The sequence below is a fragment of the Pyrus communis genome, chromosome 10 (genome assembly GCF_041283825.1).
Source record: "Pyrus communis isolate YQ-2024b chromosome 10, ASM4128382v1, whole genome shotgun sequence".
Classification (NCBI taxonomy): domain Eukaryota; kingdom Viridiplantae; phylum Streptophyta; class Magnoliopsida; order Rosales; family Rosaceae; genus Pyrus; species Pyrus communis.
The window spans coordinates 23,267,045-23,294,512 of NC_142574.1; the positions used below are offsets into that span (position 1 = coordinate 23,267,045).

The 27,468-nt window shown below is 37.7% G+C and overlaps 1 protein-coding gene, 1 non-coding gene and 2 pseudogenes across 3 annotated transcripts; 3 read left to right on the plus strand and 1 right to left on the minus strand.

Moving 5' to 3' along the window:
- Window positions 1–368: 368 nt before the first annotated feature.
- On the plus strand, window positions 369–6,356 carry LOC148693741 (uncharacterized). The gene is made up of 2 exons (XM_088678838.1): window positions 369–1,791; window positions 6,286–6,356. The coding sequence occupies exons 1-2, from the start codon at window positions 369–371 to the stop codon at window positions 6,354–6,356; spliced, it is 1,494 nt and encodes a 497-aa protein (XP_088534964.1).
- Window positions 6,357–13,053: 6,697 nt separating this feature from the next.
- On the minus strand, window positions 13,054–13,142 carry LOC137730388 (small nucleolar RNA Z102/R77). Its single transcript, XR_011068148.2, has one exon. It is a non-coding gene; the product is annotated as a small nucleolar RNA Z102/R77 (small nucleolar RNA).
- Window positions 13,143–16,071: 2,929 nt separating this feature from the next.
- Window positions 16,072–19,924, plus strand: LOC137728399 (uncharacterized; annotated as a pseudogene). The gene is made up of 8 exons (XR_015951821.1): window positions 16,072–16,227; window positions 16,339–16,629; window positions 16,949–17,148; window positions 17,297–17,646; window positions 17,787–17,987; window positions 18,135–18,219; window positions 18,914–19,039; window positions 19,447–19,924. The product of XR_015951821.1 is annotated as an uncharacterized LOC137728399 (transcript).
- A 5,928-nt stretch (window positions 19,925–25,852) lies between these two features.
- On the plus strand, window positions 25,853–26,593 carry LOC148693742 (LOB domain-containing protein CRL1-like; annotated as a pseudogene).
- The last annotated feature ends 875 nt before the right edge of the window (window positions 26,594–27,468 follow it).

Here is a 27,468-nt window from a genome sequence, read left to right on the forward strand (position 1 = left end):
TCTAGTGGTCTAGCAAGTTCGGTGGTTTATCCCAGAGGGCGTCCCGGCATTTCTGACAGACACTCACCATTGTAGGGTCACCTTCGGGTGTACATACATCGTATCTTTTCCTTTTGGACTGTCGTAGACTTGCTCTGAATTGTGTCTCACATACACTAGTACCTTGTATGCTTTTAGGTTTTTAATTATTCGTACTTTTATATTACCTTCTTATTAGCTTCCGCACGCGCACATGGTTACGTCACCTTCGGGTGACGGCCAGCACACCCTGATCTCGGTCGGGGTGTGTCAGCTTGGTATCAGAGCCTAGGTTTGGCAGTCCTGTGTCTTTGTGAGTATTCTAATAGTTGGTGTCTTCTGTCAGAATTATGCCGCCTCGTCGGGAACCACGTCGCTCAGATGAGCCTAATTTCCCTGATCTTACTCAGTTGGGGGAAGTGATTGCTACAGCCCTTCAAACAGTGATGCGCCCTCCCCAGAGGACTCCTCTGGAGACTATGTATAACTTGAAGTTGGATAAGTTTAAAGGTAACGAGGGTCACGAAGGTGCAGAACGTTGGTTAGAACACATAGAGAAGACTTTCCGTGTGTTACATAACCAGGGGAACCTTCCTATGGAAAGGTGGGTCGAGACAACGTCATGGTTTCTGGAGATGGAGTCTGCAGCTTGGTGGGAGCAAGAACTTCGTATGTTGACTCCAGCTCAGAGAACCGATTGGAATGTTTTCAAGGACGTGTTTCAAAGGAGATTTGTACCCCCTGAGTATATCGATCGTAAGAAACAGGAATTCACTGAGTTGAAACAACGAAAGATGACGGCTAACGAGTATTATCGTAAGTTCACTGATTTGTCTCGTTACTATCCTGATGTCGCTGGTAATCCGGCGGAGATGCTTCGTCGTTTTCGCTTGGGCACTAAGAAGAAATGGCGTTCTATGGTGACTACTACTCACTGTGAGTCCTACCAGGAGTTCTATGAAATACTATTGAGGGTTGAGGACTCAGAGAATATGTCAAGTGATAGTGACGAAGAGAAAAACGGCAATCAGAAGAAAGACGACAAAGGAAAAGGTCAAACATCGTTGGGGCCTCGCCAAACTCAGAACTTTAAAAGGGGTGGTGCAAGTTCAAGTTCGTCTAGTGGTGGTTTCAGTGCCTCTGGACAAGGACGTGGAGGTAGGTTTTATGGAGGTGCTCGAGGCCAGAGACAAGGTGATGGTGGCCGAAACCGAGTTCCATTTTGCCATAGATGTAATAACCGACATTTCGGCGAGTGCAGACGTGGCAGCGGTGGTTGTTTCACGTGTGGACAGGTGGGACATAGAGCGGTGAATTGTCCCCAGGGTCAGCAGCAGAAGCCGCAGCAGACCTTTATGCCGCCACCTGCACCGATTCGGCAAATCCAAGGTCCGAGTAATTATGGTCAAGCAGGTAGAGGTGGTGCCTATCATTATCAGGGTGATGCTGTTCCCTATGCCCCGGGACCGTATCAGTACCCCCAGGACCCGTATTCACAAGGTGGTTATCCCTCGTATCCCAGCAACTACATGCCGTATCCTCCAGCTCCAGTTGGTGGTTCTCAGTGGTACCAAGGAGGACAATATCAGCAGAGTGAGAATGCCACTAGTAGTGCAGGATCTTCGAGACAGATGGGTCAGCCCAGTCAGGGGCGTGGAGCTCAAGGTCGCGGTGTTCATGCGAGCAGAGGTCGTGGAGGACGACAGCAGGGCCAGGGGCGTATTCACAATATTTCCCTGCAGGATGCTCAGAACAACCCGGACTTGATAATGGGTACGTTAAATATTCTTGGTTATTTTGCTAGAGTCTTAATTGATTGTGGAGCTACACATTCCGTTATTTCTCATACATTTGCTCAATTGACGCAACCTCACCCCACACCTCTAGGGTACGATTTAGAATTCGCTATGCCTAGAGGAGAGAGATGTGTTGTAGATTGTATGTACCCAGGATGTCCAGTGATAGTAGAGGGTGTTGTTATGCCCGCTGATCTTATCCCGTTAGATATTGTCGATTTTGATGTGATATTGGGCACAGATTGGTTGCACTTCTATCGTGCCAACATTGATTGTTACGGGAAAGTAGTTACGTTTCACCGTCCTGGATTACCTGAGGTTACTTTTGTGGGTGAGCAGAGTGGGGTAAGACACGGCGTTATATCGGCTTTGCGAGCGAGGAAGATGTTGTCTAAAGGTTGTCAGGGGTATCTAGCTCATGTGGTGCTAGAGGAGACCGTTCCTAGCAGAATTGAGGATGTGAGAGTGGTTAGACACTTCCCTGATGTTTTTCCTGAGGATTTACCTGGTTTACCCCCAGATCGAGATGTGGAGTTCAATGTTGAGTTGCTTCCAGGTACCAATCCTATTTCTTTAACTCCTTATCGTATGGCTCCTGCTGAGTTAAGGGAATTGAAAGTGCAGTTACAGGAATTAGTGGATAAGGGATTCATTCAGCCTAGTACTTCACCTTGGGGAGCTCCAGTGTTGTTTGTGAGAAAGAAAGATGGAACTTTGAGGCTGTGTATCGACTACAGACAATTGAATCGGGTGACGATTAAAAACCGTTATCCATTACCTCGTATCGACGATTTGTTTGATCAGCTGAGAGGTGCTTGTGTATTTTCTAAGATAGACTTGAGGTCTGGGTACTATCAGCTGAAGATTAGTAGGAATGATGTTCCTAAGACGGCGTTCAGGACTCGTTACGGTCATTACGAGTTTCTGGTTATGCCATTTGGGTTGACGAATGCACCAGCAGCTTTTATGGATTTGATGAACCGGGTATTTCAGCCTTACCTGGATAGATTTGTCATTGTCTTCATTGACGATATTCTGGTGTATTCTAGGTCCAAAGCGGAGCATGTTCGACATCTTACTTTGGTGTTGAAGAGGTTGAGAGAACACCAATTGTATGCTAAGTTTACCAAGTGCCAGTTCTGGTTAGATCAAGTCGCGTTTTTGGGGCACATCATTTCTGCTCAAGGTATTCTTGTTGATCCTCAAAAGGTTGCAGCTGTGGAGAGTTGGGAGCAACCACGAACCGTCACTGAGGTGAGAAGTTTCATTGGTTTGGCGGGATATTATCGGAGATTCGTTAAGGATTTTTCGGTAATTGCCTTGCCACTGACGAGGTTAACAAGGAAAGACGTTAAGTTTGAATGGAATGATAAGTGTGAGCAAAGTTTTCAGCAGTTGAAGCATTGTCTTACTAATGCACCTGTTTTGGCACTTCCAGACGATAGTGGTGATTTCGAGGTTTATAGCGATGCTTCCTTGAATGGTCTGGGATGTGTATTGATGCAGCATGGTAGGGTGATTGCTTATGCTTCGCGGCAGTTGAAAACCCATGAGACGAATTACCCTACACATGATTTGGAGTTGGCTGCTATCATCTTTGCGTTGAAGTTATGGAGACATTATCTTTACGGAGAGAAGTGTAGGATCTTCACAGATCACAAGAGTCTTCAGTATCTCTTCACCCAGAAGGAACTTAATCTTCGTCAACGGAGGTGGTTGGAGTTGCTCAGCGATTACGATTGCACGATTGACTATCACCCAGGTCGTGCGAACGTAGTAGCCGACGCACTTAGCAGGAAGTCACATGGCCGTATTAATGCATTGTACGCTAGTCGTATTCCTCTTTTGGTGGACTTGCGTGCTACGGGAGTAAGGTTAGAAGCAGAAGATCGAGAAGTGGCATTACTTGCTAATTTTCAAGTTAGGCCAATCTTAGTTGATCGGGTGCTTGAAGCTCAAGTAGCTGATGAACAGACTCAAGAACTAATTCGAGCTCGAGATCAAGGAAGGAGGCGAGACCTCAGAGTTCGTGATTCTGATGGCATGTTGATGTTAGAGGGTAGAATGTTCGTGCCTAGTAATGTGGATTTGAAGAAGGAAATTCTCGATGAAGCACATATCTCGGCTTATGCCATGCACCCAGGAGCGACTAAAATGTATCATACCATTCGACCATTTTACTATTGGCCGGGTATAAAAAGGGAGATAGCTGAGTATGTGAGCAGTTGTGCTGTTTGTCAGCAGGTTAAAGCAGAAAGAAAGAAGCCGTTTGGATTGTCGCAACCGCTTCCCGTTCCAGAGTGGAAGTGGGAAAATATCACTATGGATTTTGTGTACAAGTTGCCGCGTACACATAATGGCTTTGATGGCATTTGGGTGATCGTTGATCGGCTCACTAAGTCGGCACATTTCATTCCAGTGAGAGAGAAGTATTCTTTGAGCCGGTTAGCAGAATTGTTTATCTCAAGGGTTGTAAAGTACCATGGTGTCCCTGTAAGTATTGTCTCGGATCGTGATCCACGATTCACATCGAAGTTTTGGGTAGCTTTTCAGGAAGCTTTGGGTACGAGACTACTTTACAGTACGGCATATCATCCACAGACGGACGGACAATCCGAGAGAACTATTCAGACCTTGGAAGATATGCTGCGAGCATCAGTGTTACAGTTCAGTGATGCTTGGCACCAGCGGTTGGATTTGATGGAATTTGCTTACAACAACAGTTTCCATTCGAGCATTGGCATGGCGCCATTTGAAGCCTTGTATGGTAGATCTTGTCGCACTCCGTTGTGTTGGTCAGAGGTTGGCGAAAGAGTCTTAGTAGGTCCGGAGATTGTCGAGGAGACTACTCAAAATGTTCAGGTAATTAGATTTAACCTGAAAGCAGCTCAGGACAGGCAGAAAAGTTTAGCAGATAGACATGCTACGGACAGAATGTATAAGGTCGGAGATTGGGTATTTCTGAAGCTTTCACCGTGGAGAGGTGTTGTGCGGTTTGGAAAGAAAGGGAAGTTGAGTCCCAGGTACATTGGACCGTACACGGTCACAGAACGAGTTGGTGAGGTAGCTTACAGGTTGGAGTTGCCTCCGGAGTTGGCTAAAGTGCATAACGTTTTTCACGTGTCTATGCTTCGACACTATGTTGCCGATCCATTGCATGTGATACCTCCTCAACCGTTAGAGATAAATCCAGATTTGACGTATGACGAGGAACCGTTAACGATCTTGGATTGGAAAGAGAAGGTTCTGAGGAACAAAACGGTGAATTTGGTGAAAGTTTTGTGGAGGAATCACTCGGTTGAAGAAGCGACATGGGAGACGGAAAATAGGATGAGGGATTTATATCCTAGATTGTTCTTTGACCATTAGGGGTGTAATCAGTTGTTTTGAATTTCGGGACGAAATTCTATTAAGGTGGGTAGGTTGTAACATCCCGTCCCGGGATTATTAAAACGTACACTGAAATTACGATTTTACCCCTAGTTGTTATTTTTACGTGTAGTTTTGTGTTGTGTGGTGTGTAGGACCACACACACACACACACACACACTCCTACACCTCGTCTCACTCCCCCAGGATTCCCTCATTCCCTGTCTCTTCTCTGTCTCTTCCCTGTCTCTCTCTCACTCTCCCCGAGTTCTTCTTCTTCTTCCTTCTGCAAACACACAAACACACTCAAACCTTCACCAATCAAGAAACCAAGACCACCACCGTGCTCGTGAGGCTGAGAGGAGTCCAGTGGTGCCATTTTCAGGTAAGGATATCGTTGTTTTCACGTCGTTTCGACGAGGTCCGATTTGAACACTGTTCATGCAAGATTAATCTAGCTTGTTTTAGGAGATTCTAAGCTTGTAGTGGTGTTTGTGAGGTTCCTAGGAGCTTGGGAGTAGTTCGTTGGACGAGTTTGGACGTCGGGAAGGCTAGGTTCGAAAGTTGGCCGAGTTTTGACCTTGAAAACAGGTATGATCTAGCAATTTTTAGGCCTTGAAACTAGTCTATCGTGATTCTACTAGTCCTAAGCTTCATTTTGGCTTTTGAATCGTGAAAAATGGTTGAAAAACGAAGGAGAAAACAAGGTTTGAAATTTTCCCAGTTTTCCGGCGACGGCGACTGGCCGGAGAAGGAAGGGGAATATTCCGTTAAGTTTAACGGAATATTCCTAACGGCAGTGACGGCGTCAGTTAGGGAATATTCCGTCAGGTTAACGGAATATTCCTGACGGCGTCAGTTGACGCCGTCAGTGTGCAGTGCACGTGACTGCGCGTGGGGGCGCGTGGGTCAGTGACTGTTCAGGCGCGTGGGGGCGCGTGCGTGGTCCAAAAATTATTTTAAAAATATGGGTGTGATCCTGAGGTTGTGTAGATCACGTTGGTATATTCAATTGTCCATTTTGAGCAATGTATGAGAAGTTATTACGAGAAGTTGCTTAGGTGCTTTTAAATTAATGTTTTCGTAACTTTGTTGCGTATAGGTGATTCGTTTCCCGAGGACGAACGTTCACATTCGAGGCAGGGGGGCTACGACCCTTCTAATTACCAGTGAGTGGGCTTTTGTTTTCCGTATATACCTATATACATATTAATTCCCAGAAATTAAATGGAAAAAGAGTTTGTTTTATGCCATGCATCATATGAATGTTGTTTACGCATCATCGCATGTATTAGTAATGGCATACATATATATATAAATGTGTATTTGCTGCTGTGGACGCACAGGTGAGTGCCAGGTAAGCGGTGTTCACGTTATTATGCATTCCTGTTTATTATGCATTAGTAGTTTGAAATGCTTAGAGAGCTCATAATCTGCACCCCGGTGTTAGTGCTCCCGCCCAGGGCCAGGGCATAGTCCTTCACGTGATGTTCACCCGCACCACACGCTCGCCTTGGATCCAAGTTAGGTGCAAGCCTTGTCGTACAGACCACATTAGGTGGTTCCGACTCGTAGGTGACCGCGATTCTTCGCATAGTCTTCACGTGATCGTAGCACTAGAGCGTATATATATTACACCCAGTCTTGTCGTACAGACCACGTTAGGTGGTTCCGACTCGTGTGCAGATTCAGATGTTGAGTTGAGCGTGGAGCTCTATCTACAGCCGTACAGGTCACGTTAGGTGACTCCCGGCTGCCAGTTTATATGTGATTGATGTGAATTACGCTTGAGCATTTACATTTGATTATGAGATTCTGTTGTGTCATATTCTCAAGCATGAATGGCATATTGTGAGCATGAATGGCATATCATGGAGCATGATTGACATATCTATACATACGTATATATGTTCATTTTCTGGGAAGTATACAGGTTTTACGGCGAGGGGTTAGAATGTATTTTGTTAAAGAGTTTTCAAAGAGCTTTGTTTTTGCCCACTCACGCTTTTGTTTTTGCGCCCCTCCAGGTTCTAGTGGTCTAGCAAGTTCGGTGGTTTATCCCAGAGGGCGTCCCGGCATTTCTGACAGACACTCACCATTGTAGGGTCACCTTCGGGTGTACATACATCGTATCTTTTCCTTTTGGACTGTCGTAGACTTGCTCTGAATTGTGTCTCACATACACTAGTACCTTGTATGCTTTTAGGTTTTTAATTATTCGTACTTTTATATTACCTTCTTATTAGCTTCCGCACGCGCACATGGTTACGTCACCTTCGGGTGACGGCCAGCACGCCCTGATCTCGGTCGGGGTGTGTCAGTGTAGTTGTAAAAAATCATCAAAAATGGAGTTAAAATAACCGTTAAATCGTGATTTTTCGTTTATAACCGTCGAAAAGTTTTGTCCCGTTACTTGATCTCTGAATGTTTTTTTTTTGCAATTTTTGACGTATGCGATCTCGAAGTATATAGAAACATGTTTGACGGTTGGATCGTTGAAACTAGTTTCGTAGAATGTGTATCCCATCAAAACAATATATTCACTAACACTTAAGAGTTTATATACTTTCATTAAGTATAACATAAGATTTTGTGTTATCCACTAGTTTAAATATTTTAAATTGAAGATCGAGTTCATTCACTGTATTCATATAAGGTTAAGGAGTGTAGTTATAATAAAGGGTGTGTGGATATCACCAAAGATCAATCCATGGCGATGATACCGTGTTAATGATATAGAGAGCGTAGTCTTTAACTATTGCAAAAAGCTTAAGAAACAAGAAAGCTATGGAGGAAGGAGAGAGAAAACTGGGGAAATGTAATTTTGTATTGAATGTATGAAAACTTAATAGAATTATTACATAGTGTAGCAGCTTATATAGCTGCAGTGCCTTTTCTTACAAGCTAAATAATTATCCTAACTGTCTAAACAGTTGTAGCACCATATTACAACTAACTGTGATGAGTCCAACAAGATCTTCTTCGGATCCCTTTGGTGAGCATCCTAGGGATCCGTGAATCATATCCGTTTATCATACATTGTGAGGTCCGTTTTGTCAAGTACTGTTTGTGTTTAATTTTAAATAAAAATATTTAAAATGATTTTTGACTGCATGAAATACAATGAACGGACATGATTCACAGATCATTGGGATCCTCATAAAGAGGATCCGACGGGGATCTGGATTCGTGATGAGTTGGCACTCTTAACAAACTATGCTGAATTGGCATTTAGTCAATGATAGTCAACAACATCCAGGTTTTTTTGGGTAATGAGGCTGAAGTAGTAGAGACTAGAGACAATTATTATAGCATGATCTTAGTCATATTAGAGGAAGGAAAAACGAGACTAATTAGGTTTTCAACATCCTTTCTACCGAAGAATTGCTTGACACGAATTATACGTGACGTGCTAATTAACATATATAATTCGAATTAGTGTGACGAAATATGAGGAATGGAAGGGAACATGGGACTTAGGTTTTCAACGTTCTTTCTTCTAGAATGATAAGTCATTTAAATGATATTTTTTAGCATCCTCGACCTAGTTTTAAGCTTTTAATTACACAATTAACGTTTATATTGACTAATCTCGACACGAATCGGTTCGAAATGGACACAATTGCTAACCCGAATTGACACCCCTAGATTTTAAAATAGAGTCACTCCCCAAATATTATATAGAACACATACATTAGTTTGATTATATTATTCTCAACCTTCTTTTTTGTATTAGGGTTAATTAATCCTCACTTGGATGCACCGCATTTGCCGCAACTGCTTGGATTCTTGCCATCTGGGGTCTTGCCCAATGGACAACTCGACTCTGTTGGTTTCCATTTAGCTCTAAACTTTGTTTGGTGACGGCAAACAGAAAATAATTTATTGTTTAGTGACGACAAATTTAGTTTAACTCATTGTTTGGACGGCAAAGTAAAGAAACACACCTCTCAATTTTTTATTTAGACTTTATGTGCTTGTGATGAGAGTCAATAAAAAGAAAATTAAAAGGAAAAATAAAAACACATAAAGTTAAACCCATCCCATCCCACCCTCTTGCTTGCGACTCTGCGTAAGCAACGAATTAGAAAATATTTTCACTTCATTTGTCGTGATCTAAGTTGAAGAGAGACATTAAGGAGGATATGTGAGAGAGGTAACGAAGGATGAGAGGAGAGAGAAAGTTGAGGGTTGGTGCAACTTGGGGTGGTTCCGATCGGGATTCCAAATCAGAAAGCATAACTCAAATCCCAAACCAATCCTTTTTGGGACGGGATTCCGGAAATTAAAATCGAACCGAAATTTTGGTATTCTTGAATTACAGAATTCCCAAATTTTTTTTGAAATTTTAGTACGGTTCGTGTAAATTAAAGAAATTTCAGAAATGAAGACATACAACCTATACAAACAATTCCCATTTGAGCATAATACAAAATTAAAAGCATGAAAACACAAAAAACAATAAAATATGGGATGTGCTATTCACACACATTTTTTTACTTCTCACACACCCTTTTGATTTTCAACCGTTGATCGAATGAATTGAAGAAGATCTAAGGACATAAATTAATAAGGGGTGTGTGGATATCACACCCCTAAAATTTATACAAACAAAGCTAAAAAAAGTAAAGGGTATGCGGAAATTAATCAAACATGAAGGCCAGAAATCTACAAAGATGGAATGGGGCAGCAATTGAGGCAATTGTGGAAAAAGAGTAGGTGCTGTTGCGGGTGCAACGGCTGGCAAAGGAGCCGAGGCATTTAACGGGGGCGGAGCACGCCTTAGGACAGGGGATAGTGAAGAAAGCCATTGGAGTGTGCTGTAAAGCAAAGCTCGATTTTGGGTTGGCAGAGCAGACAAGTCAAGATGAGAGAGAAAGGGACAGAGTGAGGCTGTATAGAGTGAGGTGACTCAGGCGAGGTCAAGAAAGTCAGGGTAATGAATGAACGGTTGAGATTAAATCTCAACCAAATCTAACGATCTATATAATTCTTAACCCAATTTAAAATTAAGTATATTTTGTAAAATATGTTTTGTTTTGGTTCAGTTTAGTTCGTTATTATCAAATGAAGGCATATGAGATCCCCAATCCCATACCAAACTTATCGGGGTTGGTTCGATTTCAAGTATCGAATAGTTCGGGATTTTTGGTTTGGGAAGTTTCGGTTCGGTTTATGGATGTTTTCGGTTTAATTCGGGATATCAATATTTTTTTCCACCCCTAGGTATAGCCACTAGAAAGCGGGTGGGTGTGGTGTGAGACTGGATTGAAATTAACTTTGTTGTTATATTCTTTCATTTTATTGTATATTAGCCTCTTGCGACATGCATAATTATTTTCTCTTTTATATTTTGAATAAAATAAAAATAGATATGTCAGTAAATACTCCCTTCTGTAAGTAAGGTAGTTTTATTTTGTACTTTAACAATTTTTTCTTTTTAGTTAAATTGCCTTATTTAAACATTAATAAATAGAGGGGCATTCCAGGTATTTTGAAAATTTCACACTTTTTGCTTTCTCTCTTTACATATATAAGGGTAAACTTGAAATTTCATAAAAAAATATTTCGAGATTGGGGGTAGGAAGAGATTAAAGATGTGTTTGTTTGTCGTACTAGCTTTCACTAGACTATAACGAACTAAGCATTATTGTAGTTCCGTGTTTGTTACCTATACAGACTAACTTTACTGAAACTAGGAGGGACTCGCCTCGACTAAACGCATTCCTAGTCAGTCTTAGTGAGGCCCTCGAAATCAAGTAGATTGCTAAGACCATCTTTGATCCCTTTCGCCCCTACCTTATCCTTCTTCTTCCTCGCTTCACCCTTCTCTAGTTTGTCGTCTTTCCCCTCCTAGAAATCCCAATTAGGCTTTACTGTCTTTCCCCTCCCAGAAAAGTTAGCAACTTCGATCAACAAAGAGAGACAAACAAAGGAGAGAGAGAGAGAGAGAGCAATGAAGTCGCCATTCAAGGAGGAGACACTGAAGGGAAAGGTGGCTTTGTTGACGGGAGGAGCATTAGGAATCGAGCACGAGATTTTAGTTCAGTTGGGCAAACATGGAGCTTCGATTATCGTCATGGTCCGTTGTAAGCATGTCATTGACTTTGTTGTCAATGCCCTATGTTCCCAAGGCATTTATGTAATTTTATCACTCTTAAATAACCCATTTTTTAATCGTAATTTGCTCCAATTGTCATATGATCATCTGGAGTATCATGTGTTTGTATTGTTTTCTTTGTTGTTGATTTTGTTTTATGGGTTTTGTTCAGTAACGCTTGTTTTATGAATTTTGTTTTTATGTGTGCAAAAGCATGTATATCACATTGTTGTATTTGTTGCATGCTATCGGATTTGAGGGTGATATGCGAAGTTTTGTATATGTTTTTCATGATTTGAAAATTATGAATGCAACAATGCTAGAAATTGCACATTGCATTTGAAGATTTTGATTTACAGACAATGGTTTCTTCGGATTTCTCACTCGTATGGAGACATGATCTTATTCAGTTGTGGGAAAATTATTAGCATGTTTGGATTCTGAGAACTTGTTTGGTTTTGATTTGAATTGTGCAATGTGTAAATCTTTGGTTTTGATTTAAACAATGAGGGACAGAAATAAGGAATAAGAGAAAATTGTAGTAATAGTCTCTAAACTTTAATTCAATTGAAGTAATGGTCTCTCAACTAAAAATCCATGATCATTGGTCTCTTAACTCATCGAAGTTGAGCGACCATTGCTAGCAAGGGTCCTTTCAAGATGACTCATTTTGACTTATTTGCCCCATGATTTAGCCTCACGTGCATAGCACGTGACTCATTTGGATAGAAGTTCTAACGAATTCGACAAAATGGACTATAAATGCATGTTTTGATGAGTTAAAGTACCAATGGTTATGAATTTTTAGTTGAGAGACCATTACTCCAATTAGATTAAAGTTGAGGAACCATTGCTACAATTTCCTCTAAAAAACAATGAACGAAAACTATTGAATGGAAAATTGTTAGTGTTTTCTGTTTTCAGTTTGTATGACTTTCCTAGTACGTTCTTTTGGTATATCTCCCTCCTTTCTTTTATCCACTTTTCATCCCTCGGATTGTAAACTTTTCTACCAAATGTTGATACTCTTAGCCAAATCAATGCCAAGACAACGGGTTTGAATCCCATCATGATCCAAATTTTTAGCCATTTATCGTGCATTATACGGTTATAAATTATTTGACTTTTTTATTTAAAATTAAACACAAATAATATCTGACAAAAACTGACTGTATAATATACGATGAACGATTAGAATATAAAAATTCCTAACATATCCATGACCGCTCGGCAACCTCAGAACATTTTTTCAGTTGAAGATTTCACACCTACCAATGAAAAGGACCCATAACACTTGTTCTTAAACCCCCACTTGCAATTAGCCCCACAACAACCAAATGATTCACATTGGCATACGATTTAGACGCAAACTATAATTATAAAAGACAACCAACTTTTGATAAATTAAGTAAAGATGTTGGCAACTATAATTATAAAAGACAACCAACTTTTGATAAATTAAGTAAAGATGTTGGGCCATATTATTCTTGAGTCACATCTCATAAGATCGTAAAACCCTTATCTTAATTCAATTCAACTCTATCCTGGTCCCATCCACAACCAATTGAATTAATCAAATTACAGAGCCTTCAAGAAAAACGGTTTACATTTTTATTATAAAAAAAAAGAATTAGTTGTATCCAAATCATTTTTTTATTTTTTATGTTGCACTTTATTTTTAAATAAAAAAAATTCATAATAATTTCTCATTAAATAATTGATTTAGTTTTATTTGGGTATCTAATTTCTTAGAGGAGTTGGAAGGAGTGAGAATGATCAGATACAGCTAATACATAGATGCCATCATTGCGGCAAATCAAACCAATAGGTAACACAAAGTTCAAATCATCACCTCATTCTCGATTCCTCAAATTTCCCTTCAGTTGCTTCTAAAAATATGCTGAAATTAAAATTAAAAAAAAAAAAAGAAAAAAAAACCCTACAAAAACTGAAGTTTGAAAGGCAAAAAAAAACCACAAAAAAGATGAACAAATGAAATAGAAAATTTAGGGTTTTGTAGTTGTACATAGTTTCGCCATCATCAAGGCGTTCAAGCCAATAGGGATACGAACCTATTCCTCATCTCAAATCTGCCCCCACACACAATTTCAAATAAAAAACTACACACAAAAAAAGATTTCTAGGGTTCTAAGCAGAAACAAAGATTAGGGTTTTTCACCAGCACCAGGAGAAAAAAGAAAACTACAGAAAATGGAGATATCTAGGGTTTAAGCAGGAAGAGAGAATAGGGCTTTTCAGTTTTCAGCAGCAGAGCGGCCCCCGCCACTGCTATCCCAGAGTGTGAAATTGTGATGCAACAGAAGCCCTAATGATTGGGTATTCAAAGCTTGGGCCTTTAGGGCAGCATCTGGCAGAAGTCTCGAGTCTCTATATGGGCTTGACCCGTTTTCTCAATCCAGCTCAACCCGCATTCATTTACCCGTAAAAAAAACGACTCGTGCTCTTTCTCACCGTGCCGTATGGGCTTTTGCTCTTTCCAGATTTTAATTTTGTGAGGTGGGTTAGCCTTTGATTTCTTGTTTTTGTCACCATAGGGATTTGTTGAAATTCTTTTAGATTTTGTGGTAATTTTAGTTTTTTATTTTTTATTTTTTTTTAACAAACGATATTATTTACAAGAAGAGGGTAATAGAGTAGGTTAAACCTCACAATGGGCTAGCAATAATTTGGTTCAAATTCGTCTTTGACGAGAATCGAACCTAAGACCTCTCATGTACAATTGAAGATGAATGACACTAGATCGTAGTACTAACTGCCAACTGGCATGATAATTGTAGTATTGACTTCGTAGGTTATGACGAGTCATTGAAGGCCGAAGGCTGAGGATGAAGTGGCGGTGGTGGAACTCAAATGCAAGAACTGTAGAAAAATATGGGGAAATTTTATTTGAACATATATAACCTTATTCTATACTCAACTTAAGTTTTAAATATGATTTTTTTTTATCCTATTGCATAATTACCATCAAATACAAGATAAAATAAACAAAAAAATTAAATTAAAAAATATCAAAAAATGCACACACAAAAAGTTCTAATTTTGTTTGTTTAAGTTGGTTTTTTTTTATGCATACCAGTATATGCCCACACAAAGTGTGTGTATTTTTTTATTTTTTTTTAATTAAAAGAGAGAGGAAGAGAGAGATAGAGACCGTGGGAGTGGGGAGAGAAGTTTATTTATTTATTTTTAATTAGAGATGTTAAAATTACCTATATGTGATGCTTAAACAAAAAAAAAAAAAAAAAAAAAAATTTGTGAAACTACGTTATTGCCCTTAACATTTTTGTTGTGATATATGACTAAATAGTATTTTCATCCTCTTTTGGTTGACAATGAGGGTTCTATTAATATGTAGTTTACATATGTATGTAGATATATGGAATATGCATAAGATGGATAATAACTTTGGTTTAAAGGGTTTGTAGCACCGGTAATCCTCAAGATTTCATAAGTGGCACTTGATTATTTTGAAATGGTTTTGACGAAGTACAATAACTTAATGAATATTGAACTTCTGTGTAGAAGAATTAATATCATTCATTTGACTACTCTCTTATTTCAATCAACAAAATTAAGATTGAATGAGTTGCAGAACATTCATGAATATTGATGTTGGGTTTTTATTTTCTAAATAAGTATAACGATAAATTTACATATTGAATTGAGTCTGTGAGACTAGTTTAGACAATAAATTTGATTTTAAATAGATATTAACAGTTTAATTAAAAATAAGAGAGTAAATTGGATATAGAAGATAAAGAAATTATACAAATTCAAATAATTTAAACAAAATAAGAGAGTAAATTGGATATGGAAGATAAAGAAATTATACAAATTCAAATAATTTAAACAAAATCTTTTTGAAAGTTAAGTACAATTACTTTTGGTATCCAAATAGATGTGAGAGTAACTTTGTCCATACCATCGAGTACAAATATGAAAAGTTTTTTAGCCAAAATGGTTTCTAAGATTTGCATAACACTTAACTTTGGTCATTGTCATTGAAAATTAATAGAAATGATCCTTGAAATTGTCCACCATCTATCATTTTAGTCATTCTGTTAAAAACTCTTTGGGCAATTTTCAAAGCTTCGTAACTTAATCATTTCTTAACCAAATTCAACCCATAATATATCAAAATGAAGATAGGAAAATGTAGAACAAGATTATACCTATATGGAAGCCCAATGGTTGCTGGAGATGGCCAGAAAATAGCCTGAAAGGTGATTGGTCCTCGGAAAAACTGAAAAACTCGCTAGTGATTGGCTCGAAAGTGGCTGTCTTGGTCTCGAGTTAGCCACTTTTGAGCCATTTTCCTGCCAAACCACAGTGAACTAGCCATCGATAAATGTACCATTCTCTTCGTCTCATCGAGAAGTATGCTTTTCGTTTTTTAATCACTCAATTTCATTGAGTATTGAAGAAGTTATGAATATTTAAAATTTACCTAATTTCCACGTGATTTTTCTAGTTTTCCCATTGGACGAGTCATCTTTCAGGGTATTTGCCAACCATTAGCTTTCAAATAGGTATAATCTTGTTCTACACTTTTCTATCTTCGTTTTGATATATTATGGGTCGGATTTTGGTTAAGAAACGATTGAGTTACGAAATTTTGAAAATTATCCAAAGAGTTTTTAAAGGAATGATCAAAATGATGGATTATGAACAATCTCAAAAACTATTTCTATTAATTTTAAATCTCAAAAATCAAAGTTATGTGTTATGCAAATGTTATATCCGGCTAAAAAGCCAATATGAAATAACCACTCGATCTTCTGCTTCCGTACATTGTGCCTCGGCGGCCACCCCACCGCCATTGCCAACTGATTTAAATCTCCGAGCCGTCTCGCTCTCTCTCTCTTTTTCTCTCAGTTATGGAATTGGCCAAGCATTTCTCCAAGCAGCTCTTCGACAGCTTGCGTAAGCACTTTTAGCCCAAAATCACTGTTGCTCGGTTCTTCATTTCTTTTCAATCTGCAAGAATGAATTTTTCGTTTTGTTTTGTTTTGTTTTGGGTCACGAAATGAGTAGATTTTACGCAAAGCTTTGTGAAGAGGGAGGAATTTTACCGGCGGTTTGTATACAGCTACGTGAATCTGTTTAAATCGCAGCACTCGAAAGCAGAAAAAGGAGGAGAATCGGACGCACCGAAAAAGCCGAAAGCTGTTGGTCCTCAGCAAGCTGCTGGTGGCATTAGCAGCTCTTCGAGTGAGGATGAAGATTTAGTCGATAGCAAGAGGAAAAGGTTGGAGCTTGCTTGGCTCCCCAAAGTTCTCGAGCCAGCTCTTCAATTGTGCAGATGGGCTCTGCCAACCCCTGCAGGTACCCCAGTTCGAATCCCTTTCGTGTAAATTAGAGTAGTTTAGAGTATCACTTTTGTTAAAAAAGATAAAAACTTGTCATGTTGGGGCAACTGGGTAGTCATTGGTCTTGAATGATTTTGTGTAATTTGGAACTTGCAATATTAGCTGTGCATGAAAAGAAAAAAAATGTAGTTTGGAAGTTGTGGTTTGGCTTGGTTGAAAAGAATTAAAATTTGTCATTTGGAACTTGGGTGGTCATTGGTTTTGGAGGAAATTGTTTAATTTGGAAGTTGCAGTTGGAGTTGTGAGTGAAGATTGTTCAGTTTCGAAAGTTGCAGGAAATGAAGTGGGAAACAAAACCCCACCCACCAATCGATCAGTCTCGGAGATCATTGCAAGCATCCAACGCAGTAAGATAGGAATTGAGGATTGGAGTTTGAATGATCTCACCGTTGGTTTGTTTCTCATTTATCTTCGTCAAGCTTCTGTAAATCCGTTTGAGGCTGTTAATGGTGTCCAGGTCTCCTCAGATTCCATGGTAATACGAATTACATGATCTTTTTAATTCTGAAAATGTTTCTTGCTTCTGCAATTAGTTTGTACAAACACATAATATTTTGTGGCAAGTATGATTGTGGTGAAAATGTGGTTGTCATTAGTTATTTGCCATTTGTTTTGTGTTTTAGGTGCAAGATCTCATCTACCACTCTGAGTTAGCAAAAGGTTCTTATAAGGTGATAATGCAGCTCTTGCAAGGAACACCATGCTTCGTGAAAGCAATGTCTTGAAATTTGTCAAAGATTCCAGTGTCATGGGACCTGGATATTATATAGGGATAGATCCTTGTAAAAAACTTGTGATTTTAGGAATCCGTGGTACTCATACTGTATATGACCTTATAACTGATGTTGTTTCTTCTAGCGATGGTGAAGTCACATTTGAGGGTTATTCAACCCACTTTTGCACTACAGAAGCTGCTCGCTGGTTTCTTAGTCACAGGATGGGAAATATAAGGAAGTGCTTAGAGAAATATGAGGTGGTGAATCTTTTTACCCTCACTTTTCTTTGTTATTGTTTTTTTGAGTGGTGTAATCTTGTTCGAGGATTTTGTGTTTTTTTTCTCCCGACCAGATTTTTTGTCATTGTTGGTTGTAGTTGAGCCCAATTCATTAACAGGGATTTAAGTTAAGGCTAGTTGGTCATTCGCTCGGAGGTGCTACAGCTGCTTTACTTGCAATAATGCTCTGCAAAAAGTCAGCTAAGGAGCTGGGGTTCAATCCAAAGATTGTCTCTGCCATGGGATATGCAACGCCACCTTGTTTCTCCAGCGAACTTGCTGAAAGCTGCTCCAGTTATGTAACAACTGTTGTGATGCAGGTGGGAAGGTGCAGTCAATTATTCTCTAGTTAGAAGAAGCACTTTCAATCTAATTATATCTACTCGTTGCAGTTAATTTTCTATGGTTTTATTTGTTATTTTTCCCTTCTTAAATTCTTACAAACTTAAAGACATCTTTTTATGCAGGATGATATTATACCTAGGCTAAGTCCAGCATCTCTACCGAGGTTGAGGAGTGAAATTCTTCAAACCGATTGGTGAGTAAATGAATGTGCTTCTTCACAGTCCTGGCACTCTTTTTCAAAATAGGTTGAGAAAAAATAAAGCACACTGGTCGTTTGAATTGAGACTAAATTGCTTCATATACCAAATGATTAAGAACTCAAAGAAGATGTTGAACTAGTTTTTGTAAATCTGTTGCTTGCAATTGATACTTTCTGCTTTCCTTGTAATTTGCCTGCACCGTCTATTCTCAGAAATTTCTAAGTTTCAAGAATTCGATCGGGACCTTGAACTTGCATTTTGGGATTAATGCTGCGTGGTAATTTGGAAATCTATGGATTTTTTTTTTGTGATTCTATGGATATAAGCCTTTCAATTCTTTTGCTAGAAAAAAACTGGCTGTGCACTTCTTTTGGTAAGGTCTATGCTGCCTGTTCCACTGCTTGGAATTAAAATTAGTTTGCACCTCTTTTAGTTCGTGTCTATTTCTCTTGCTTGGATTATTGTGGAAAAGCAAAAGAATTTGACCATGAATAATTTTAAAGCACCAAAAGGGATGAAAAGTTGACATATTTATGTTAACTTGAAAGCATCATTCATCAATTCATGGAAAACGGAAAAGTTTCTTCTTTTGTGACCATAGTTTTTTTGCACCAGTGACAATTTGATGTTAACTGTGAAGGCTTTATCAAAATATCATAGTTCATACTTATTTGTTTCTGCGTTATGTTTTGCAGGAAGAGTGATTGAGAAGGAAGACTGGAGAAGTGATTTGGTTACAAATGCAAAGCAGGTTGTGTCTTTGGTGCAAGATGTTGCTCGGAAGCTTTCTGATTATGCAAAGTTTGGGAGCAGTAAAAGTTCTTCTGGTAATCCCACCCTGCTCTGTGCCTAAAGTGTCAATGCTACTGTATATAAGTTCAGTCAACTATATCTTTATTCCTTGCTGTGTCGTGACATGTTTATTACCAAAATGCTATATATATGTACTGTGATTGATGAATATTTACGCTGCAAATGTTGGGCATTGTGAATTTGAAACTTCAAAATAATCTCTGGCTGCATTTTTCGCACCATCAATTTATAATTGTTGGCTATGTCGCATGTATGATTTTCATTCTTCTCTGCTTGATGGTGTTTGTTTTGTTGGGGAAGCATCAAATCTCAACAGATGGGTCGCTATACCTCATTAATCGTTAATGATTAATTTAAGCTTTAACATGCTTGACACCATATGATCTTCCCTTCACCAAATTATCTTGTGGTGTCTGCACAGGTGGTCCCATCATAAAGAAAACGCCTACTTCTCCCGGGGTCCCTTTAAATGACAGAGAAGTAACAGATAACACTGTTGCTATTAAAAGTGGAGGAGCTGCCTGTAAAGTGCCTGAGGAGTTATTTGTACCAGGTACCGTTTACTACCTAAAGAGGAATGTGGACGCACATGCTGGCAGCAGCAACGGCAGAAGAAGGGAGTATTTTACGCTTTGGAAGAGGTATCCGGGTGAGCATTTTCAGAGGATTGTGCTTTCGAGCAACATAATAACAGACCACAAGTGTGTAAGCCATTACCATGCGTTAAGAGATGTGCTCAAGGGTTTTCCCACCTCCGATGATGAAAACAAATTTTTTTAAATGATCAAAACAATCTGATCTGAATTTAGCTCTGTAAAAATGTAGCTCATACGTTACTGTAATTGGCAATGTTCTAATAGAATTTAGCAATTTATGTACAGAGTGATGATCTGTTACTGTCATATGCTTATCGGTTGGGAATGGTTGCCAAAAACTGGACTGTACAATAGGCAAACCCATTGGGAGAAAGAACTTACAACTAGGACGCAACTGTGGAGTATGCCATCCCAACACAGTATTGTCATGTGTTTCAACTTTCTCCATATGACAATGGTTGCTGGGTTTTATTTTTTTTTATTTTTTTATTTTTTATTTTTTCAACAATAATGTCCTAGTTGTAGATAAGTTTCTCTTTGCTATTGGAGAGAGACCTTCATACGTCTCTCACCGTGAGTCCGTGACTTTCCGAACTAATAACCCGATGCCAAGTGGAACTTGAAAACACATGTCATCGCGTTTAATGGCATATTTGGATTGTATGTAAGTTTTATTCACTGTGAGTTCATGACACTCCTAATTAATAATCCGATGCCATGTGAGAACGGGAAAACACGTCTATCGTGTTTACTGGCGTATCCAAAGTGCGGATAAGTCTTATCCCATTGACTTGTTTTACTTACTGCTTGAACATTTTTCCAATTTTAGAACTGCTAAGTTGATTGCAGACTAGCTGGCATGAGTAACCCTTTTTCTGCTTTTACCGGTGGTGGTGGCCTTTTTCCAACTTCTTATCTTCACAGTATGATATTTTGTCTTTACTTCCTTTTGGTTTTGATGTTTTGTGACATAGTCTAATCCCAGATAATGAACTCCAACTTAGAAGGTAATCTAGGATTTGGATCCTCTCTTGAGCCCAAGGAGAGGATCTTTATGATCAAGAAGTGTAGATCGTTGGATTAAAATCCAACGATTATAATTATTATAATTTTAAAAAGAACCTTCTGTTTATAACCGTTGAATTTTCATCCAACGGTCCACATTATTTGGTTAGGAGGATCGAAATCCGGTAATCTCAATTCTTGTAAGTTCTTGGGTAAGTAATAATCGGGTTTCTCACCATTTACCTGCCATGAAAGATTAGGTTATATTAAAAATAGCCATACCTAGTCTGCTAGGGCTAGGCAGATAGAGCTATATATTTACTTATTTAGGATCCTACCCTAGGTAAAGCTAAAAAGCACTTCTACCCCCATGAAAAATAATATGACAAAAAACCCCAAAGGGTGTGATATATTAGGGTTTGCTTTGCTTCTCAAGGTTGTTAATAACTAATCCCCTTCTTAACAGGAGTCCTTTTCTACTATTCACCCAAAGGAATTGCAGGTGTTTTTCAAGATTTCATTTAAGAACCTTCAGTACAAAAACAATGAAATCGGAAAGCATTCGATCATATAATAATAGCATCACAACAACACGACGTAAGAAGTGAAATGCTCCTGATCATGATTAAACGGTTAAATAATTATTGACTTTTTTTATTTTCTACAAAAATATAATATTATAACTAGCGGTTATGATCATTGAATGACATTACAAAGTGGTTCTGACAACCCAAAGGTGGTGATTTTAATAAATATATAGCGGGGGGGTAAAGAAGTGAAAATATTGATCAAGAAATCAAGAATGTTCCCATGGTGATCATAGGTGGCACATCCGACCAGATTGGGAGAAAGCCAGGTGCAATGCAATGGGGTATTGCATATTGGTGGATTATACGCAATTCAAAGTTCAAAGGGTCATGAAAAAACAGCATTCTATAGAAGGTAACTTTAAAACTCCATGTTAATTGTAATTTCCGTTCAGCTTCTTACAGTCTATTAGCTTCTTCTAGTTTGTCTCACTATCTTGGCTTTGTGTGAAGAGAAAAAAAAAAAGTCACGGTCTATCATAAACAAAAAACAAAACCTTCATTAACACTAATTAAGCTATTATTCATTAACCCTAAGAGAAGTTACATCCTATTATATTTGTCCTCATTATTCTTACTAGAAGACCATATGATCCAATATATCACCCCTGATATTAGGGTTTGGACTTTGAACAATTGCCTTCTATTCAAACTACATGATTTTCTATCTTTTTATTTTTTATTTTGTTTTATTTTTTATATATATATAAGTAGAGCTGTAAGCAAATTAAGGCATGTAAGATGGCCAACAGGACAAGATGTAACGTAAACTACACGATCAGAAATATTATGCTGTTTGATTGCCTCTAGCCTTTTGAAAATGAACATTTGTTTGCTCGAGTCATAATCGATCTCTCAAGAACACAAGAAAACCTTTCATGTAACGGGATATGTTCCCGATCTCTCACTCTCTTATTCATTACTTAATAAGTCAAATGGTGGGTATAGAATAGATACTGAAGGGATACATTGCTCCAATAGGAAAGTATTTTGTCATTGTCATCAACGTTGTTAGGTTAATTTTCATTATGATTGCGGGCTTAAATTTAATTAATTAACGTTTCATTTTTAATTACAACTTGATTATCTTCTTATGTTTTGGATCACAACATGTTGGATTCTTTAGGAACGTAGGTGACATACCGATGGTGAGGTGAAGTTGTGTTAGTCTTCTACTTCTACTTCTAGATGGACAAGAAAATGGAGCAAAGAAAACTGAAGCAATCATCCACACACGTGCATTTGGCCCCGTATGCTACTTGGTGTCGGATTTGACTGGTCAATCGGACAATTGTCATCATCATTTTCTCACATCTTATATACAGCCAAAAAATAAGCAAGTTTTTCAAACAAAAATAAAAAAAATAAAGTTGCCCTATAACAAGATAATAAGATAAAATAGGAAAAGAAACTATTGAATTAATTATTCACAGTGACATGGAGGAATTCATACAAAAGAAGTCATGGATTTGTTTGTGGAGAAGTAAGAAATGAAATGTGCATATAATCACCAATTACTTAATTATCATCTTTCATCTAAATTATGAGTAGGTGGACAATTTTTTGCGCAAATAGAAGAACAAGAATTCTTTTCCTTATCCTATAAACCTTACTCATAATCTTTTGCCTTCTCCCTATCTCCTATCTAAACCCATAATCCAAAACTCAAATAACCAAACCACAAAGTTTTGTGGCTTTATTGACTTGCATTTTTAAAATAATATAATTATTATTATTAAGGAGAGAGGAAAGGGTTTGAAACTATTATAATAATTTAAGAGATGACGGAATTTCCAACCTGAAATGCATGGTGAAAATCCAACACCCTATTCACTAGGATACTAACTTGCATTTTGCTCAAAAAAATTTTCTTCCTCATAATTAAAGAAAAATATTTTGAAACGATCTTTAAGGTACAAAAAGGTTTTCATCTAATAGCATCCTTTAATTATATTTTTTTTTATAGAGCAAAAACATATTATGTTAGACAAAAGAGTTTATGATGCTTTCTTTTGGTATAATAATTATTAAATATTGACTTAAGAAACTTTAGATTACCTTGAAGCATTTGTTAATTTTCTCTAGCAATTAAGGTTAACTTTTCTCTAACAATTAAGGACATAGTCCATGTGAATAAGTTTGCAAGTTATGTAACAACAATTGAGCTATTTTAATGAATAGTAAGGATAAATCTGCTACAAGTTTTGGAGAAAGTTAAAGTTTTGCCAGAGCCCTGTATGTATATGTCGAACAACCTTCTATTAAATGTTATTAATCTAATAACTCCATTAATTAGTTACTTAGAATATCTTGTTGTTCCCAAGACCATTCCTCCCTTTCCATGTTTTAAGTGGCCAACAATTACACATGGCTCCGGAGCATTCTTTATTGTGAGATTATGGTAGCCAATCTGGTTTATATCTACCAGCTCAATAACCCCCTTTGTTCATATAAGCTCAACTGTGTAGTTCCAACCTGTAGTTTATAAATTAGACCTAAAAAAAACTTCTAATATATAAATTGCCCTTTCATACATAATTGTTTAAACCAATTAGCTTCGCTCATATAAGCTCAACTGTGTAGTTCCAACTTGTAATTTATAAATTCGACCGAAAAAAAAAAAAAAAAACAAACTTGTAATATGAAAAATTGCCCTTTTATACATAATTGTTTAAACCCATTAGCTTCGCATTTTAGACAAACTTTGGGACTATAAATAAACAAAAAATCTTCAATTTCATCAACCTGAGTAATAATTAAGTAACAATTTAATTCTTGCTGCATAAATGAAAGAACTAGCTTAACTTATGATTTCCAATAGATTAGTTGGGGTGTGGGACCTCAGTTAGTGCACCATTAGTTGTGCAAATGTCTGAACATCGGTGCTTAAGATGAGTTAATGAGTCTCGACAAGTCGCGACCTGAAATGCTAGAAAGGAAAGGTTGTCCCTCTTCCTCTGACCTCCTGAAGTGTTTCTATTCCAGTGTCACTATCTTTTGTTTCATTCATTTGTAGAATATATTCTTCTTTTTCTAAACCTTTATTACCTCCTCTAAACTTTGATTATCTGTACTTGATGAGTATTATTAGCCCCAAAAGTACAGATTAACAGTGTATAATCCTTCATTAATCGACCACTGTGGGTCTAATGCGATTGTGCATTATTTAGTCAGTAATCTGTCCGTTGCTCCTATTTAAAAACTCAAGGACTCTTGCCTGGTTCCATAAACTAAACTAACAAGTGGAATTCAATAACAAATCAAGGGCTCCAAAATGTTCTCTCTCTCTCTCTCTCTCTCTCTCTCTCTCTCTCTCTCTCTCTCTCTCTCTCTCTCTCTCTCTCTCTCTCTCTCTCTCTCTCTCTCGTATTTGAACTCTTCAGCCTCTGTCTATAGTTGGGGCAGATTGAGTTGTCACACATACAAGAATTATTAATGTAAAGATAATCAATTAGATGGACAAATATTCTCTATTGATATGTTATGTTGTAAAACTGTTAATATTTAAGATTAGTAAACTAGTATATACGTCATGTTTTAAGACACAGTTTACCAATATAATACGTCAGACTAACATTATTATCCTATAATTAAGTACTATATAAAACGTAATTTATTTACACCCTACTTTTTAAATGTTATTTTGTGTTAGCTGCTTATCATTGTGAAGCAGGAGTAACATGGGGATGATCAGCTGGTTCATGGTAGAAGGATGAAATGTGTGACGATTTATCAATTGTTCAATGGAATCCCACATCTATTGCCAGCTTTTCTAGTTCATGCAGTGTAATATATAGTTTATGCCTTTTGGCCTGTCACTTACGTTATATAATTTTCAAATTTCTGCCATAAAATTGGTTTCATACATCTTATTTGGTCAGTATTAAAAGAAGTCAAAAGTACTAAACAATTATCAACCAAAATTGTCTACGTATATTTTGAGAGTTTTATCTGTTAATAAAAGGAAAAAACACTCAAAATGGCCTTGTAATTTTCATGAGTACTGTTATGTATATTTTAAAAGCACATCTGCCTATTGTAGCAGCTTAAGCCTCATCACGTTTGTTCTAGTGAATGTACATAGTTACACTTTTGCCTATGATATACTTATTTGGCAATATAGTTATATTCGATTACTGCTTGTTAGCAGCTCAGTGCTACAAGTGTTTTAGCCATTAAATTTGATTTTCATTAAATCTTTTATTTCCAACTTCAATCATTCATTTCTTATATATATACCACTTAATATTACATATCATTGAAGAAAAATTACAAATGAAGATACCATGGATTTGGTTTGTGAAAGCTGATCATAAGTTCTTTAATTTGTCGTTTTAAGGAATCTTAGTTTCTTATTTGAATTTTGAGAGCATGAAAATTTAGTATTGACTGGTAAGAGACCACTGGGATAGAAAGAATAATAGTGAAGTGCTGTAGCCCATAAAGGAAACCTATTCTAATTAAGTATTCACTATAATATATTTAACACTGCCCCCACTCAAACTCTGATCTAAGCTCTGACAGTATTTATAAGCCTGGAGGAGTGATGCTATGCACATAGCAGAAACTAAGAGTTAAACACATTTTAATTTAATCATAAACCAGATTAATTAAACTCTCTTAAAACGTACCAATTAGTATGACAGGTTCTGGTTCTCCTTGTGGTGCCTGCAAGTTCTTGAGAAGGAAATGCATTAGGGGTTGCGTTTTTGCACCTTACTTCTGCCATGAACAAGGTGCTACCCACTTCGCAACCATCCATAAGGTCTTCGGGGCAAGCAATGTGTCAAAATTGCTTGCTCAACTCTCCTCCAGTGACCGATGCAGAGCCGCGCTTACGATCTTATATGAAGCTCAAGCTAGGGTTCAAGATCCTATTTATGGCTGTGTTTCCCATATTTTTTCTCTCCAACAACAGGTTACTTTAATTAATTTACTAGTTAATCATTGGACTTATGTTCTCTAATTTAGCTTCTAATTCATTAATTTCACATGTTCTCTAATTTAGCTTCTAATTCATTAATTTCAACAGATCATGATGATTAATCTTATATGTTGACTGCAGATTATTAGTTTAGAAGCACAACTAGCTTCAGTCAAGGAACAAGCAGCTAAAGGCTATTCCAGCAATAATTTCCAAGGTTGGCTTCAGTCGGAAAATTCAAACACATTGATGCCACAAAGTGTGATTAATGAATCAATGACACCAGTATATTCCGAAAACAAGAACCCTAACTCTTTCGGGGCTAACGAAAATTTCATGATTCCAGAAGTACTAAATGACATGTACGGAAGCTACGGAGAGTCTTATAATTCCATGTGTTGATTAGACATGCAAATGAGCAATATGTCATGGAGTTTTGATCAAGATCATGACTGACGAGCACTGATGAGCTTCAGTTATCAGCAGTAGTCGCCGGAATATTATTATAATGCAACAAATGGGGAAGGTTTGCAATTTTTATTGACACATAAAAGCTAACTAGGAACCCTAGGAGTGCTCATACAGCAGTCACAAATATTTTTCAAAAAATGCAGTACGGTATTTTTCTCATCCACAATAATGTGATATAGCCAGTAGTGTCCTATCTGTAAGTCTCAAGAGATTTCCTGAGGTTTAGTGAACGCATTTTCCAAATAATGACTGATGGCCAAAACCGGTTTTGTTTTTTATTATTTTTTGTTCTTTAGTTTCAGAAAGGATCCATATCAGTTTCTTGTTTTGGTGCTTCTAATTATGCCATCTTATATCTCCATCTGCTTTCATGTTGTATTTAATTAGTAGTTAATATCAATGATCATTCCAAATAGAACCCAATTTCAATAATGAAGTAAGTGCGGATTAATATCAACTAATCCATGAGATCTTGCCTTGTCTTAATTCAAGTTTCTCAATGATTAAAGATCGAGCTCCCCCACCTTCACTCACCCTTCGAAAGGTATGTCGAAAAAAATTAGGCTGTATTTATAACCTAGGCCAACCCTAGGCGCATAATATATAGCATCCAAGGTTAATCACAAATATTGTCTAGAGGCGTTGGAAAATATTACACCACCAACTAATTCAACTCGATCAATCATACATGTGAGTCCCATTATGATATAAACCTAATTCCTATTGGCTTTCACTACCAAAAATTACCATTTACTCGACAAAGTTTTGCATGATGCACAATTTTCATTGGGCAAATAATTTTTATCAGATGGAATACAAACGTTTGTCGGGTAAAAAAGGTCAACATTTGGTTTTTGCAG